The sequence below is a fragment of the Natator depressus genome, chromosome 1 (genome assembly GCF_965152275.1).
Source record: "Natator depressus isolate rNatDep1 chromosome 1, rNatDep2.hap1, whole genome shotgun sequence".
NCBI classification, from domain to species: domain Eukaryota; kingdom Metazoa; phylum Chordata; order Testudines; family Cheloniidae; genus Natator; species Natator depressus.
Window position 1 is genome coordinate 340,875,490 of NC_134234.1, and position 17,319 is coordinate 340,892,808.

At 43.9% G+C, this 17,319-nt stretch overlaps 1 protein-coding gene across 2 annotated transcripts in view; it reads left to right on the forward strand.

Moving 5' to 3' along the window:
- The window catches only part of EXOC4 (exocyst complex component 4), a 576,720-nt gene that overhangs the window by 522,668 nt on the left and 36,733 nt on the right, over positions 1-17,319 (forward strand). For both annotated transcript variants that reach the window (XM_074952890.1, XM_074952899.1), the window contains exons 15-16: positions 10,151-10,292; positions 15,344-15,522. In XM_074952890.1, coding sequence (XP_074808991.1) covers positions 10,151-10,292; positions 15,344-15,522 — 321 coding nt within the window. The remainder of the gene's footprint in view (positions 1-10,150; positions 10,293-15,343; positions 15,523-17,319) is intronic.

Here is a 17,319-nt window from a genome sequence, read left to right on the forward strand (position 1 = left end):
TTTTTCCCTGATAATCCCTTTCTCAAGGCAGCGTGTTTGCAGAAACTAATGGAAAACAAACCACTTTTAAAGGAATTATTGCCTTTTTAAAAGTGCTAATTTCCATGTGAAATTTATGCCTGCCAGCAGAGGCAGCCGAGGAGCACCACAGGCAGTTCTAACGAGACAATTCATTAGCCGGCGAGTGTACACACGCCATAAAGAACATTAATTCGCAAAATGGAAAACTAATAGAGTGTTTAGCTGGCTCTTTATCACCAGTGACAGTCTGCACTCTTCTCATCATTAGTGTTTACTGAACTGATGGGGGCTGCAGCCCGGCCAGCTTATCACTACTCATCTCAAATGAGTTTGCGATGCTTTTTCAGCTTGGCTGGCCTTCCTCTCTCCTCCCTTGCTTTAGTTTTAACCTGTAGTTAGAAACACAGATTTATGGGAGGAAGCTCATAGCTTCCATTGCTCTTAGCACTTTCTGTACTTCACTTCTCTTTCCTTGCACATGCCATTAGGGGCTCCGAGGATCTTCACCCCAGAGTCCCCTAGTTATCTGGAAGATCTTTCATTATGGTCATGGTCCCCTCTGGCTGAGGACTGGATGCTGTTCCTTAATTAGCTAGATGGACGCTGTTGTTAATGACAGGTTTCAGAGTAGGCCAGTTACATGTTCCCCATTCAAAGGCTGAACATGCTGCCTCCTTTGCCCTGTATGGACTTTGTCTGAGTATTTAATTCACTCACAAATTGTGAGATTTTCAAGGCACTCAGTGTTGGGCTAACTTTGCTGCCATTGAAGTCAAGGGGAGTTTTGCCATTGATTTCAGTAAGGGCTGAGTTTGACCAATGCAGAGCACTTAGAAAATCTCATCCTACACTGATCTTTTATTTGTGAGGTCCAGGCCTGGCCCTTAAAATTCCTCCTCTCGTGCAGGAAAGAAGTGCCTTTTTATTTTTGCCGGACTCCATGCTGTTCACTTCATTTTTCTCTTGATAAATCTGGGTTAGTCATTCTCAGTCCCTTGTTCTTTTTGCACGCGTGTGTTAAATATTCCTGGAGCCTTGCACAGACTGGAGAAGCAGAGCAACTCTTTGTCCAGAGATGACGTCTGTATTTGATGCTCACGATAGCATAGAGAGTCGTAGTGCCAACTTGAACAAGGCTTGGCCTACTGTGCAGGGTGCTTAAACCAGGTACTCAAGGTTCTGTGCAAGCTCCATACCTACAACAATTGCTGCACCAATGAACCTAAGACCTGACCTGCAGCATCCCTGCTATTCCACACTTGGGCCCCAAATTGCTTTGGCCAATGAAACTCAAGCCTGACCCACAGCAAGAATGGTGGCTGAAATGTTCAAAAGTATGTTCCCTCTCCCCGTGTTCCTTTGAGCAACTGCACATTAAAGATCAGGCAAACGTACACATATGGAACTTTACTCACGTGAGTTGTCTCAATTAAGTCAATGGGTCAGCTCAACTGAGTAAAGCTACATACACGTATGAGTGTTTGCAGGGTCAAGGACTAAGAAGATGAACTAAATAATCTTTCTACAGATGTCCTCACCCAGGTCCCCGGAAGTGAAAGCCAGAGCACTGACCTGCAGTGCTTAACTTTTGTCAATTGGGGGGGGGAGGGGGGTTATTGCTTTTTCAGGACAAGATGGAAACAGTGGTCAGTAGGAAGACAAGTTTTTTAGACAAGTAGTTGTAGAGTAGTCATGCCTGTGTAAAGTAGTCTCAAACCCTCAGTCTAAACACTCCTAACTATGAATGGGAAGGGTGTCGTAGTCCAAATCTGGATTTAGCTCACAATTTCCCATATCCCTACAACAGGCTGAACAGAAAACCCACTATTAGAGCGGTGCAAATAGCTGACCAACCTGAAAAACCAAGGGGGAAAATTGTTTCAGGTCCACCTGAAATGAAAAGTTTTGGCAAAATGGAGAAGTAGGAAACCAATTGTTTTGAGTAAAATAAAACGTTTTGTTGGAACTGAAATGACGTGTTTCATTTGACTTTTAACTTTTTTTACCCTTTAAAAGAAAATTCTAATGAAATTGACGTTTCAAATTGAAAAATTGAAGTGTTTCATTCAGAAGATGTCAAAACAAAACGTTTTGATTTTTTCAGACTTTTTTGGAGTTTTTTAATTTGAAAAAATGCAACAGGAATTTGTTAAATAGTTTAGTTGACCTAAATCTGCAATTTTTTTTGGTGAAAAAAAGTTTTATCGAAAAAAATTCATCTAGCTCTAATCAATATCCAAATATCTCATCGGCATTCGGAGAGTCAAAATATTTTATTTAGAGATGTAGCCCTAAGATGCCAAACAGGACAATTTAGATTGAGACCGTGAGTGATCTACACCTTAGAGCCTCAAATGATTGTGCTGCAGCAGAAAGCAGTCCAAGCGATTATTTTTTAAAAGTCATGGAAGACAGGAGAGATTCCAGAAGCCTGGAAAAGGGCAAATATAGTGCCAATCTATAAAAAGGGAAATAAGGACAACCCAGAGAATTACAGACCAGTCAACTTAACTTCTGTACCTGGAAAGATAATGGATCAAATAATTAAGCAATTAATTTGCAAACATCAAAAGAAGATAATAAGGTGATAAGTAACTGTCAGCATGAATTTGTCAAAAACAAATCGTGTCAAACCAACCTGATAGCTTTCTTTGACAGGGCAACAAGCCTTGTGGATAGGGGGGAAGTGGTAGATGTGATATATCTTGACTTTAGTAAAGCTTTTGATACTGTCTCGCATGACCTTCTCATAAACAAACTAGGGAAATGCAACTTAGATTGAGCTACTATAAGGTGGGTGCAAAACTGGTTGGAAAACTGTTCCCAGAGAGTAATCATCAGTGGATCACATACAAAATTGGAAATGACTGTCTAGGAAGGAGTACTACGGAAATGGATCTAAGGGTCACAGTGGACCACAAGCTACATATGAGTCAACAGTGTAACACCGTTGCAAAAAAAGCGAACATCATTCTGGGATGCAGGAGTGTGGTCTGCAAGACACGAGAAGTAATTCTTCCGCTCTACTCCGCACTGATTAGGCCTTAACTGGAGTATTGCATCCAGTTCTAGGCGCCACATTTCAGGAAGGATGTGGACAAATTGGAGAGAGTCCAGAGAAGAGCACAAAAATGATTAAAGGTCTAGAAAACATGACCTATGAGGGAAGATTGAAAAAATTGGGTTTGTTTAGTCTGGAAAAGAGAAGACTGAGAGGGGACATGATAATAGTTTTCAAGCACATAAGAGGTTGTTACAAGGAGGAGGGAGAAGAATTGTTCTTCTTAACCTCTGAGGATAGGACAAGAAACAATGGGCTTAAATTGCAACAAAGGAGGTTTAGGTTGGACATTAGGAAAAACTTCCTAACTGTCAGGGTGGTTAAGCACTGGAATAAATTGCCCAGGGAGGTTGTGGAGTCTCCATCATTGGAGATTTTTAAGAGCAGGTTAGACAAACACCTGTCAGGAATGGTCTAGATAATACTTAGTCCTGCCAGGAGTGCAGGGGACTGGACTAGATGACCTCTCGAGGTCCCTTCCAGTCCTATGATTCTAAGTGGACATATGGCTTGCATACAGTTGTTGTTTATTATTTCTTTAGTGCCACAAAAAGAAAAGGAGTACTTGTGGCACCTTAGAGACTAACCAATTTATTTGAGCATAAGCTTATTTATTTGTTTATCTATTTGAGCATAAGCATAAGTGCCACAAGTGTACATAGCCCTTTGCAAGAAGATAAAAAGACAAAGTCCCTGCTTCTTGGAGTTTACACTCTAAATTAGATCCAGACTGCATTGCAACAACTGCAAGAGAGCAAAGTGGAAGGAAAAATGCGTAAGCACAAGAAGAAAAGAATTGTTTGAGAGCAGTATCCCAGCTGTTATTCCCACAGAGAGAAAATCATTTAAGTTGATAAACTTTGCATTTCTTATTGGTTATGTAGGCTTTTTAATTTTATATGTTTGGGGTTGATTCCTGACTTGTTCGGGTGAGATAGAGAATTAGATCTGAGGGACATCAGCATACTGAAAACTCCACAGAATGTGCCACTTAATAGTCCCTCCCAAAGGCCCCGTACAGGTTGAATAGAAGGGGAGACAACCTAACTTTGTGGAACTCCATATAACAGCACCTTTGGATGATGAGCTGTTGCCCTACACCCCACTCTAGGAATGCAGCGCAAGGAGAGCATCAGCATGGATGCCTGTTCTTCATCCATCCCCAGGAAGCAATCATGTACCAACATCACCCAGGGCCGTTTCTTTCCTGTACCCAAGTCTGTACCCAGACTGACAAAGGGCGTGAAGATCTGAGGCTTAATTGAAAGAAGGATGGCGTTGCTAATTGTGATATTGTAAAAAGACATCTCTTGACTGTCCTGTCACTGGCTTCAAAACGTAGAGGTCTCCTGATGTTTGCCTCCCCCTAAGAAATCTACTTGAAATAAATCCTTGATGTTGGATCTGACACATACCCATTGTACATACTTGTGTGTGCTCCACCTCTTTGCTTCTTTAGAAAGCAAACATTTGCTAGTCTGTCTGATTTCTTCCCACTCCTTACAAGGCGTTTTCTGTCAAATACCGTTTATTCTTATTTATTTTTATTACACGAGTGCCCAGAGGCCCCAAGTGAGATCAACGCCGGTCCCACTGTGCTAGAAGCTACAAACACAGTGAGAGACATTCCTTGACTCAGAAAGCTCACACTCTAAATAGCCATGGCACGCAAAGGAAATATTAGCACCTTTTTACAGATAGTGACTTGGAGCACAGAGAGATTCAGTGACTTGCCCAAGGTCACACAGGAAGTCTGTTGCAGAGCCACAAACTGAACCCGGGCCTCCAGAGGTCTAGTCCAAAGCAGTAACCACAAGAGTGTCCTTCCTCGTGCGTTTATTTGTAGTTAGCACTTTGTAGTGATTTGCTGTTTTCATCTGACAATGAGTAAGTCTTGCTGGCCCCAGGATTGTGGAGTGAACTCCCGTAGCAGCTAAGACCATCGTAGACCTCTAAGTGCACATTTTTTGTCCTTGCCTCCTCTAATGTAACATATAAAAAAGCTCCAAACAAAATATTGCACTACATATGCTTCACCCCTGGGGAGAGGGTAAAAGAACAATATGTGACAGACGTTAGTCACATTGCTCCAGGGCTCGAGTACCCCCGGGGAAAAATTAGTGGGTGCTCTGTACCCACTGGCAGCCAAGCTCCCCTTTGAAATGCAAACAGAAGCCATTTATTTATATAAATACATTTTATCTAACAGATGAAAACACGCATGCATGCACCCGCCAGATTTACTTCACAGGGTTAGATTGTGCAGCAGCTAAATCAGAACCTATAATCCCAAACTGATTTGCTCCCCAATGCTATTAAATCATTCAAATCCGCTAGTAGTCATTCTGATCAAGCAGGAAGCGAGCAGAACGCTTGCAATGTAGGTGTTGATTGGTTACATAGGTTTGTATATGAGGAACATTGCAGGTTACGTTTAATGTTCCCGAGGACTTGTAATTTACATCCATCGATTTACAAGGCACAGTGTTTCAAGAGGCACCAGCATTGCTTTGAATTACAAAATGATTGAAATCATTGGTGACAACCAGCATACTGGATTTATTTTTCTTAAGTTTGGTGGAATGAAACATTTCTTCTCTTTGTTTTTCTCTCTGTTTTGGCAGCACCCGGAGCAGGCTAGGGAAAATCCTCTTGGCCAGCAGGACAACCCAACCCAGTTCAGACAAATGAAAGTTGGTTACTTACTGCTTAGCAGTCACATTGCTGGACAGTATTTAAAAATCCTGGGTGATTTAGTTGAGCAGCAGGTCTGACTTCTGGCTGAATGAGAAAAATGACCATATGGCCAAGATTCCTTGTAGGTACCACCAAGTAGCAGAAGAAATGGATGCCTGCCCAGCCTGCTAATGCATCTCCTATTGCATTTCTGGAAGAGCACTCCTATGCACTGTCCCCAAAAGGCAGCGTGGGGTTCACCTGCCATTGGGTGACATTTACCACAGGCCCACAAGCTCATCAGCCTGTGCTCTGTAAGCTGCACTGGCTCCTTCTCCTATACCAGATCCTATTTAAAGACTCTGATCAGGACCTTTAAGGCCCTCAGTGCCCTGGGTATCTCTTACCCCACCCGCTCTCCATGAACACATTTGCTGAGGACGTACAGGATGATGGAATTACTGGTACCTAGAGCAAGACCTGGGGGAGCAGGGGATCTGCTCAGTGGCTGGCTCTCAGCTGCTGAACTAACTATTCCACCAGTCACAAGACGAGGAAGAGGAAGGAAGGTACTTGAATTGACAAGTTGGTTGCACACCATGCTGGAGAAAATGCAAAACAGTGTATCTTAAGACCCTGTTGTAATGGAAGGAGGCCAAGCTGGAATAGATTCTGCTATAGAGACCTGGATTCTGGAAGGAAGGGGATGTTCTTGTGGTTAAGGCACTAGGCTGGGGCTTAAGAAATCTTCATTCCCTGTCTCGCTCTATCATAAGCTTATTGTGCAACCTTGGGCACGTCACTTAATCTCTCTGTGATCCAGGGTCTGGATATTTTTGTGATAAAAATCTCATAATTTTACATAGCTTTTTTTGCAGATTTAATCTAATTTGATTGTTCGTCTTGTATTAATGTCTTCCCCCCCTTGTGGCAAGGAAAAAAGAGATGTCTTCAGGAAGGACTGTCCAGCTGTAGAAATCCATACCCGCCTCTCACTGCAGTGCAGTACTTGACTTAAAATGGGAGGAATCGATCTACAGCCTCTGAGAGCAGCAACTACCATTTTGGGTGTCGTTCCGCCCCCCCCCCCCCCCCCCGGCCTTCCAACCCACCGCCCCCCCCGGCCTGGTGTAATGAGCCACCCAAATTGACTTTTCCACATTTGATTTAAATAAAGAGCACATTGTCCCATTCCCATCTCCCCACCAGCACCAAATGTAATTCTATCTTTACTTAAACTGTTGCAAATTAATTGAAGAGCTGTGCACACAAAAAAACCCACTGCAAGGGAAATTAGCTGAGTCTTGTATTTCAGATGACATGGCCATCCATCTCCCTGCCCTCTAACGAGGCACTAGCAGAGCGAGCTGCAACAGGCCATTCCGGTTTCTTAGGTAGCTTGCTGCCCCACCATCACCTTCAGCTGATTAAAGGAAAATGATTCTTTCACTTATAATACCCCGGGCGCAGCTCCGCGACTCAGGGAGCAGCTGAATCCAAGAGCTTTTTCCATGGGATTTAAGGAATATTTTATTATAAATTGAATGGAAAATTGTGGGTTTTTTACCCCTTTGAAGAGAGTTGTGCATGGTGACGGGAGGGAGGGAGGGAGGGAGACTTTCTGACTAAAACTGTGATGAAATAAATAACCTCAGACCTGATCCTGCAAGATCCAGGGAGCGCCCCTCCCCCATTGAAATGAATGACAATTGAGAGTACTCAGCAGGTTACTGGGTCGGGTCCTAAATGGAAAAGCATTAACTTGTCTTTCCAAACCCTTCCTGGAATCACCTATTAACGTGCTTATACTGAGATAGGGACTTAGCAGGCCAGCTGATTAAAACCTCAAAGAGTATACTGAGCTACATATATAAATATGCTGTATTTTGCTTGTAAAGATTAGTGGGTGGGTGTGTTATGCGCACACTTCCCAGCCTTGTCTGCATCACCGTGAGCAGATTCCATCAGGGTTACTTCCTTGTGTTTTTCCCTTTGACATTTAGGAGCTAGTTAATTACTGTCACTTGTCTTTGCTTCCTGGGCTCTGACTTTCTTTACTCACGACTGTCTCCTTGGTAAAAAGACTTCATAAATTTCATTGAGCTGAGAGGAGAGTTCATAAAGCAGTCTTCCCAGAGACACCCCATTTTGATGCTGTCTCACTATGTGCACGTTTTTCTTTTGCTGTCGCTTACACTAAAAGTAGCTGCACAGTTCGGTTGCGTGCTTTGTGCAGTCCTTTTCGTTATGTTGTTGCTAATTTCTGTTTAATTTTGCTGCTGTCTTCTGTGTTTATCTTGATCTCTTTTACTTACAAATGATCATTTGACGTTTTTAGCGATTTTTCATGTACTTGCTTTCTTTACAGAATACATTTTCAGGGGCTCTTTTAATTTTATGAAGAAGCTTAAGAACTACAGTAGATTCATTTTGTGAAGGGTTTTTTTTTTTTTGGTACATGGCAATAGAAGACTTTAAATGAATCCGTCCCCCCCGTCTTTTCACTAAGCCCTTGGTGACTCTAGCACTCATGCCTTCTTTCCCAAGCAGTGTGTGTGTGTGATTTCTTTCACTAGTGGTTGGTCTACTGAAGGACAAAGAAGAGCCTTTTATTGCTGCTACCTAGGGGTGTGATTTCCCTGCTCGTGGGCATATACTCATGGTAGTCCAATGAGAGCTAGCAGGGGTATAAATAATACTGTAGCCAAGGTAGCGCGGGCCGGGCAGCTGAGCCATGCCAAGTATATACCCACTGTGTTCAGGCAGGTTTGTACTCGCTGCCACTGCCCGTGTTACTGTGGCTACACTGCTATTTATATTCACATCGAGCTACCATGAGTATATGTATGCAAGCAGGGGAATTGCACCCCTAGGTCTTGGTGCAGACAAAGCCTAAGATACTAATTGACACACTCCTCTGAAAGGTAGCATGGTTTAGTGTTCCGGGAACAAGGGGTGTGACAAATAGAAATACTTTAAGACTGTATGCCGGCCTGGCTCTGTCATGGTGGTTTCTATACGAATATCTTTGATTAAGGACTTCCCAATAGGTGGCCATCTGGAATGGGTTAGTCAGGAAAGAGATGGCTCAAGGTGGTTGCTTAATCAGCTTCTGCCTATGAGTGCTTAAGGGACAGTGCCGGCACTCTTGGCTCTGATGACTCTGGCTTGGTCCCCCAGCAGCCTACAGAGTTGGTTTTACCAGGGAGGGCCAAAGCCCACCAACACTTGCAAAAGGGGCTGGGGACAAAGAAGCCTTGCAGGATTTATAAGGACATTCTCTCAGGGATGCTGGAGGGAGCCAGACTGAGAGAAACTCAGACCCAGGAGCCCTGAGGGGTGTCTGGAGAAGCTAGGCCTGGCTGGGTGGCCATTATGGGACAGTAGGTAAGATAAGATATGTGCACAAATGATTTGTTTTAAAATCCGGTTTTTCTCACTAATGCTTCATTCCTACTATTACCTAAACATACTTTGTTTTAAGAAGGCTGTTGGTCACTATAGACTGGTCACAGGTTCCCAAAGGAAAGCAATGCAGTGCCCGAAACCCAGTCAGACCTGCAGGTGGTAAACAGGGTGACCAGACAGCAAGTGTGCAAAATCGGGACGGGGTGGGGGGTAATAGGAGCCCATATTAAAAAAAAAGCCCCAAATATCGGGACTGTCCCTATAAAATCGGGACATCTGGTTGCCCTAGTGGTAAATGGTTGGTGTACATGGGATAGTGACCCCAAGTATCAGAGCGGAAGAACTGCAAGATTCCACCCCCAAGACAGGTAAGGACAAAAGGCCCAAAACCTAATGTGGGTGCTCGAGCTAGTGCATTAAATATAGCAGTGTGGCCACAGCGCCACGGGGCAGCTTGGACCAGCACCATGTGCACAATCCCACCTGTCCCCTTAGGTACATCCTTTGGCCTGAGTTACTGCACATGCCTCTGCAGCCACGCTGCTATTTTTAATCGCTAGCTTGGATAAACTTACATGCACTAGCTCAAGCAGAGCTAGTGCATGTATGTCTACCCAAGTTGGGAATTACCCTCCCAGCCGCTGTGTAGGGGTACCCTGAGAGATGGACTGGCTGTAAATGTTCCCTTGTCTTCCAGGAGCAGAAACCTCCATTGTGCTGCAGTATACTTGCAAGCAAATGATTTTGGTGGTTGATTAAACGCCTTGGCTTTACTTTGGAGTTAAATCAATTGCAGAAACAGTTTGTTGCTTCATATACTCCATGATCTTAGACATTATTGCTTAGCTAAACCTGTGAGAATGCATGTGCATATGGTGGAAATAAATGACATGACATGGTTGCTAAAGCACAGCTGTTTGATTAAATATATTACCAACTGTTAATACGTAGACACTCTCTATCTCTCACACATATCTATATCAGCGCCATCACCTGGTCAGGACAGCCATGCAAATATGGACCTCCCACCGGTGTCAGAACAGATCATGCAAACGCTGAGTGAATTGGCCAAGTCCTTCCAAGAGATGGCTGACCGCTGCTTGCTGGTTCTGCATTTGGAAGTCAGGTATGGCATAGAACCTCTGAATCTAGAATGTGAACTTTTTGAGGTTAAGGCTACTATTAAAGCTTTAGTAATTAGATTAGCTTCTTCTAGTGGGTTCCCTACTCTCAATGAGAGAGATGTGATCATAGATCATAAAACCAGAAGGGACCATTGTAATCATCTAGTCTGATTTCCCAAGCCATAGAACTTCTCTGAATTAATTCCTGTTTCAACTACGGTATATATTTTAGAAACACGTCCGATCTTGATTTTAAAATTGTAGTGATAGAAAATCTACCACAACCCTTGGGAATTTTTTCCAATGGTTAATAACCCTCAGTATTGAAAATGTGTGCCTTATTTCCAGTCTGAATTTGTCTAGCTTCAACTTCCAGCCACTGGATCTTGTTATACCTTTGTCTGCCAGACTGAAGAGCCAATTATCAAATATTTGTTCCCCGTGTAGGTATTTATAGACTGTGATCAAGTCACCCGTTAACCTTCTCTTTGTTAAACTACGTAGATTGAGCTCCTTGAATCTATCACTATAAGGCATTTTTTCCAATCCTTTAATCGTTCTCATGGCTCTTCTCTGAAGTTGAACCCTCTCTAATTTATCAACATCCTTCCTGAATTGTGAAACCAGAACTGGACATAGTATTCCAGTAGTGAACACACCAATGCTAAGTAGAGAGATAATGTAATCTCCTATTCAATATTCTGCTGGTTATATATTCAAAGATCACATTTGCCCATTTGACCACAGTGTCCTAGTGGGATCTCATGTTTAGTTGATTATGTACCATGACCTGAAAGTCCTTCTCAGAGTCACTCCTTTGCAGGATAGGGTCCCCCATCCTATAAGTGAACCTGACAGCGTTTAGTGAATCCTCTCAAATTTCACAAGCTTAAATCTCCTGATTTCAATGGGGTTCTAGAAGAGAAATGGAAAAATTAGGGAAGAATTTTTTGTTTAAACAGAAAAGAATTATTTTCCAGTGTCTCCTTGTGTGTTGGAAACATCACCAGGAAGAATTATTTTTCTGGGATCTTTTCTATATGAACCTCCAAAAGAATGCTCTTTTGCGCTACTTTGTTTGAAGGCTTTTTTATGTTTATCATCTGCTGTGCTCTGGATTCCAAATGGGAACCTATTGTTGCTAACTGTTGAAAGGATAATACAATTGGAGAAGGATGAGGGCACTGCCTTGATTTTTTTTAAAGGGCTGGATAATTTTATGACATGTGGTTACAAATGCAGAGATCAAGATAATCAAATCTCTGGCTTCAGGCCATCAGCTGATTGGTATGGGGGTTGGGAAGGAATTTTTCCCTTACGCACAATATGAGCCAGGTGTATTATAGCTGGTATTTGCCTTTCTCTAAGGCATCAGGTTTAAGCTCATGTTAGTGGCAGGGTATGAGATTTGATGGACCAGCAGTTTGTTCTGTTGTGACAGATTCTGGGCTATATCCTGTACCAGTGTAAACTGGTGTAACTCCATTTAAGCTATGCCAATTTATACCAGTGAAGGATCTGTCCCATTATTTATATTTACATTACATAGTTTTCAAAAATAAATAAATTCACATCATGTACTGTCGGTAGCCCCTCAACCTACTCTCCATTCTCAGCTGGACACTGTATTGTAGGCATCTCAGAAGAACTGGGACTTGAGGGATTTTAAGGTACAGATAGTTAAGTTATTGAAATAGAACATTTTTCCAGTTTAGTACTGGGTGACACCAAAACTAACCCTACAACTGCTGTTGTAAATGGACCAGAGCAAATGGGCTTCTCTACAAAAACCCTCTGTAGTTTTCTGTTGCACCAGGCAGCTGAGTTTTGAGTAGTGTCAAGTGTGACGTGCAATTCAGGAGTTCAGGGTTTGTCTTAATAGGCGCCAGGTTTAAAACAAACAAAAGGAAGTATTTCTTCACACAACTCACAATTTGTGGAACTCTTTGCCAAGCCTATAACGGGGTTCAAAAAAGAACTAGATAAGTTCATGGAGGATAGGTCCATCAATGACTATTAGCCAGGATGGGCTGGGATGGTGTCCCTAGCCTCTGTTTGCCAGAAGCTGGGAATGGGCGACAGGGATAGATCACTTGATGATTACCTGTTTTGTTCATTCCCCCTGGGGCACCTGGCATTGGGCACTGTCGGAAGACAGGATACTGGGCTAGATGGACCTTTGGTCTGACCCAGTATGGCCGTTCTTATGTTCGTATGTCTGAAGCAGACCATTCCCCATCTAGTCTGGCATCCTGCCTCTACTGATGGCCGCAATCTGATGCTGCAGATACACCAAGCCAGTTGTGTAATGCTCTGCATCACAGGCATGGGAAGTAGGGGTGCGGGGTGCTGCAGCACCCCTAGGTTTTGCGCCCAGCCCCGCGCCCCTGCTGCCCAGGGTCCTGGCCACCAGGCCCGCTGCTTCCTGGGTCCCGCTTGACCACCAGTCCCAGGTCCCGCTCAGCCGTGGGTCCCACTCAGGGTCCCGGCTGCCAACCCCAGCTCCAAAGGGCATGGACAGGGATAAGGGGGGTGGAGGGAGTGCAGCTCAGCACCCCCACTTCAGAAACTCTTCCAGCGCCACTGCTCTGCATGGATGAGTGGAAGGGAGAGAAGGGAAGGTGTGCTAATGACCAGTAAACACCCAGTCTCTGTGAGAGTTCCCCCCTATTAATCACACTCTGTTGTGCAACCACCTGCAGTAACACCAGAAAAAATAGCCGTCACTTTGGTGACTGTGAATAGCGGGATTCTCTGAAATTACTATGTGAGCTCCCAGAATTCATGTAATTGTCCAGCTGTATAATGCAGTGTGTTTTCATTCACAAAAACCTGTTCTCTAAACGAGCCTTCATGGCACATCTTCATGGAGTTGCATTGGAATTTATCAGCACCGGCTCCATTTCAAGGAGGGTGCAAGCGAACAACCAGGCAGGGTTTTATGCCAAAGCATCAGTTCCTCTCTGCTTTCTCCCTCCTCAGGCTCTCTGTTCGCTTCCAGATTTTGCCAGATGCAGTCACACTACGGTGTTTGACTAGTTGGGCCTCACAGCTCTCTGGAACCATGTGAGAAAATGATCCAGGGACCACTGTAAAGCCAATGTAATTCTACTTAAATCAGTGAATTTACTCTGGGTTTACAGCAGCATAGGTAGGATCAGAATTTGGCCCTCAAATTTGTAGCTGCTTATCTAAACCAAACCCGTTGAGATTCACAGGCCATTAACCGTTATCCCATTTAAAAATAATAATGGTGCTTTGCACTTCTTTGGTTCTGCTTGAGGATCATAAAGTGCTTTTAAAACATTTATTTAGCCTCATACCAGTTCTCAGAGGCCAGGAAACATTATTAACTCAGTTTTACAGAGGAGGCCATGGAGGCACAGAGAGACCGTATGACTTGCCCTCCTTCACCCTCAAAGTCTGGGGCAGAGCTGGGACTAAAATCCAAGTCATCTGACTCCCTGTCTTCTGCCTTAACTACAGCTCCATCCTTCCTGTTCAGGACAGAATGTAACAGAAAATATATTTTTTTTCTGTAGGTTATTTGTACCCTCCTATAGAAAGTAACAGAAGATTATTGGCTGAATGCTCAGGAGCAGTGCATGGTGTATAGAGGTGGGCACAAGGAAGGCTTAGCCACAACCTTTCTGCCCCATCCCACCTATGGGCAACTGGAACCCTGTGCAAGTTAGAGACACCTCAGGGCTGGTCTGAATTGTACTAGTTTGTAAGGGCCCCTTTGGGGATGTTTTGGTAGTGGGGATCACCAGAGGGCAGGGCACTTCAGTCACATTCCCTCCCATCCCCACGCAACACAACCCTTTCACTGGTTGGGCCAGGGAGTGATAGAATGGAGTCAGCTGGGCCAGCTGTGTGCCAGGGATTCTTCTGTGCTTGACTACCTTTGTGCTTGTCTGTGAATGCAGCAAAATGACATGCTAAGCGGTAGATATATTGGAAGTAAAAGTCACCAGCCCAGTTTTTATGATTATTATTATTCACCTATTTGAACTTTAAAAGGAAAATATTCAACTGTCACTTTATACAGGGCACGCTCATAATGTCACCTCTATCAGGCAGTTTCCTTAAATAAAAGATCTACCTTCAGGAGGCCTTCCAGTGTGTTCAGCAGCGATCTCCTAGCACTGCAACATCCTAAATATGCACTTTATAAAAATCAACCTTCCTGCTGTGCAATCAGCAATGTTTTCAGAAAACCTTAATGCCAAAGTCATATTGAGGTCAGAACAAACATGCCAGTGCTTTGAAGGGGGAAAAAAGCCTGTTTCTCTCTTTCTATTTCACTTTTGTAGCAGTCTCAGTCCCTTTTCACATTGCGAACAAAATATTGCCAATCAGTTCTATTTGGGATCAGCCAGTACACTAAAAGCAGTGTAAATTACTGAAGAACTGGGGACCTTGGACAGTTTCAGGGAAGCAGTAATGAAATAAAGAGCCTTTCTCTGCTAGGCCACCGGTTCAAAGCCAGCTTAGGTCAGTAAGGGTCAAAAGTGACGGCTATCTGGGGATTACTCAGTGATTTACATGGACTGAACTTTTGGGTCACAGTCTAGCTCCAGAGAAGGGTTTTTACCACAGAGAAGTGCCACCGGAATTGTCACCCTTGTTAGCAGTTTCAGCTGAAAGGCCGTGGCGGCTGAATGTGGCCCCTCCAAATCACGGTGGTGGTTCTGTTCCCTGTTGCTGCGTCTGCTGTGTGCATCTCAGAGGACTTGATGCAGCTCCCGTTAAAGAGGAGAGTCTTCCATTGGCCTCAGTGGCAATTGGACCACCCTGAGAGGACTTCCGGGTATGCAGCTGTCCATCCAGCATGTTTAGACCAGCAGTAAATTCATCCCGAGCACATTTTTTAAAGGAGGGAAAACTTATTTTTCTTCCCACTGGGTCTGGGTACATGAGAAAATAAAACCCGTTGTCGTTATTTTTCCCAGCCAAAGCCATGTTCAGTAAGGTCAGTATCTTATTTGGGCAAACGTTAACATCTTACTGTGTTTCTCTCCGTAGTGACTCTCTGCCTTCTGTCTTCTAGAGTTCATTGCTTCCATTATCTGATCCCACTGGCTAAACAAGGGAATTATGCCATAGTGGCCAACGTGGAAAGTATGGATTATGACCCCCTTGTGGTGCGGCTAAATAAAGACATCAGTGCCGTTGAGGAAGCTATGAGTGCCAGCCTCCAGCAGCACAAGTTCCAGTATATCTTTGAAGGTCAGGCATTTGCCAGTGTGCTCAGTTGATGTGCTGGGAGGAAGGTGGGGGCTGGGGATATGCTCATCAGCGTTAAAACTATCTGCGGTATGGATCAGCCTGGCAATCATTGGTCTTTCTCAGCCTGAAGATGAAAACCTTCTTGTTTGGTTAAGACTGACTGCAGAATGGTTGCCATCTGCTCCGGATTGATGAGGAGACCTGTGCAGGCAGATGGCAGCCCTGCTGCCTCCGTGCCACTCCTTCGTGTATATCCATAAACTGGGAGGAATGGGCTCAGACTGAATGGGGGAAATATAAAATTAAGTACATGCAGCAAGGATCTTCATCAGGAAAGCCATGTAGGAGTGTTTATGTATTACAAACATAGCTACTGTGGTCCGCACACCTCCTGGATGTGGTGTTCTGTCCCCTCTAGTAGCAACAAGACCACTGAGAGATTAATCAGTCTGCTCTACATCATTAGCTAAGGGCCATGTGGCTTTTAGCTCATGCAGTAGAGGCTCATGCATTTAGCTCCAGAGGTCCCAGGTTTGATCCTGCCTGCTGACAGCCACTGTCTATTGGTGTTACAATATGTTACGGAGTGGTCACTGTTAGGACCTAATACTGTTCTGTTTCTAACATTAAATTGGGAGAATTTCAGCTGCTCTAATTATTTAAAGATCTTTAAGAATCTAAATCATGTTTCAGTTAATCTCATCTATATTCTGTGGCTTTAACACACCATTCTAAAGGCCTGGGTAGCCATAAGGTGCATCGTTTTATTCAACAGATTGTACAAGGTCAGGAAAAGTACTGTGAATCACATCAAGTGTCTGATGTGATGTGCTGGACAGAAAAAGGGGGCGCAAAAACAGGGTTTTACAGTGCTGGTTCTCCCTAGATTCCATGCCATTTGAATCCCCTAGTAGAAGTTTTGAAGATCCGTAAAGTTCCCCAACCCCCATTTCTTCCCACCATTGATAGCTATTTGTTTAGTACACAAATCCCCTGGGCTGGACAGAGACGTTTGAAACCACACCAGTCAAAGCACTAGAATATCAAATAAACTATAAATATATAATGAAGGACTCTGCCAGGCACAGACCTTCACTGGCAGAAGGATGGACTACAGACTGGAACAGGTCTTTGGTATCTCTAACCTTTCTGATACTGTGGCAGGCTGTGATAACACCATCCCATGGAAAAGAGCTGTCTCGCTGCGTAAGTCCGACCGTTTGTGTTCAAAAAGAGGGAAGTTCACCTCATAGCAATGGACCCTACACAAAGCCTGGTGAACCATTTGTGAGCTACTTCGGCGCATAGGGTGAAATTTCTGTCTCTGCAGAGAGCCAACTCACAGCCCAGTCACTTCTTTATCCATATTTTGACTATTTACATTGAATGTAAGCAATACATAGGCCTTGCGGTTGCTCTCTCTCAGGTGTGAATTCTCTCAGTTTGCGGTTTGTACAAGCCTTTTTTGCTGGGATGAATTTGACCTTAAACTTGTTTGCCATGAGACTGTTCTGGTGTTGGAATGACTCTGGCAGCCTGCTTAAGGCAAGGAGAGAGACCTCAGTGCAATTATGCTCAGAATATGACTCTGTAAAGATAGCATCTTGTTGTTTCCTGTGCTTAGTCTCTGGAAGTGGCATATATATCCATGTTTACAAGCAAAACCAGATTTGTTTCCTAGCCACCTGCCTTGGAGGATCTCTACCTGGAGATCACAGCGTGCTTTTTCTACTCCATGCATCCTGACCCACCGTGATGATTCTGCAATTAGACCTGACCTGAGGCTGATGGCGCATG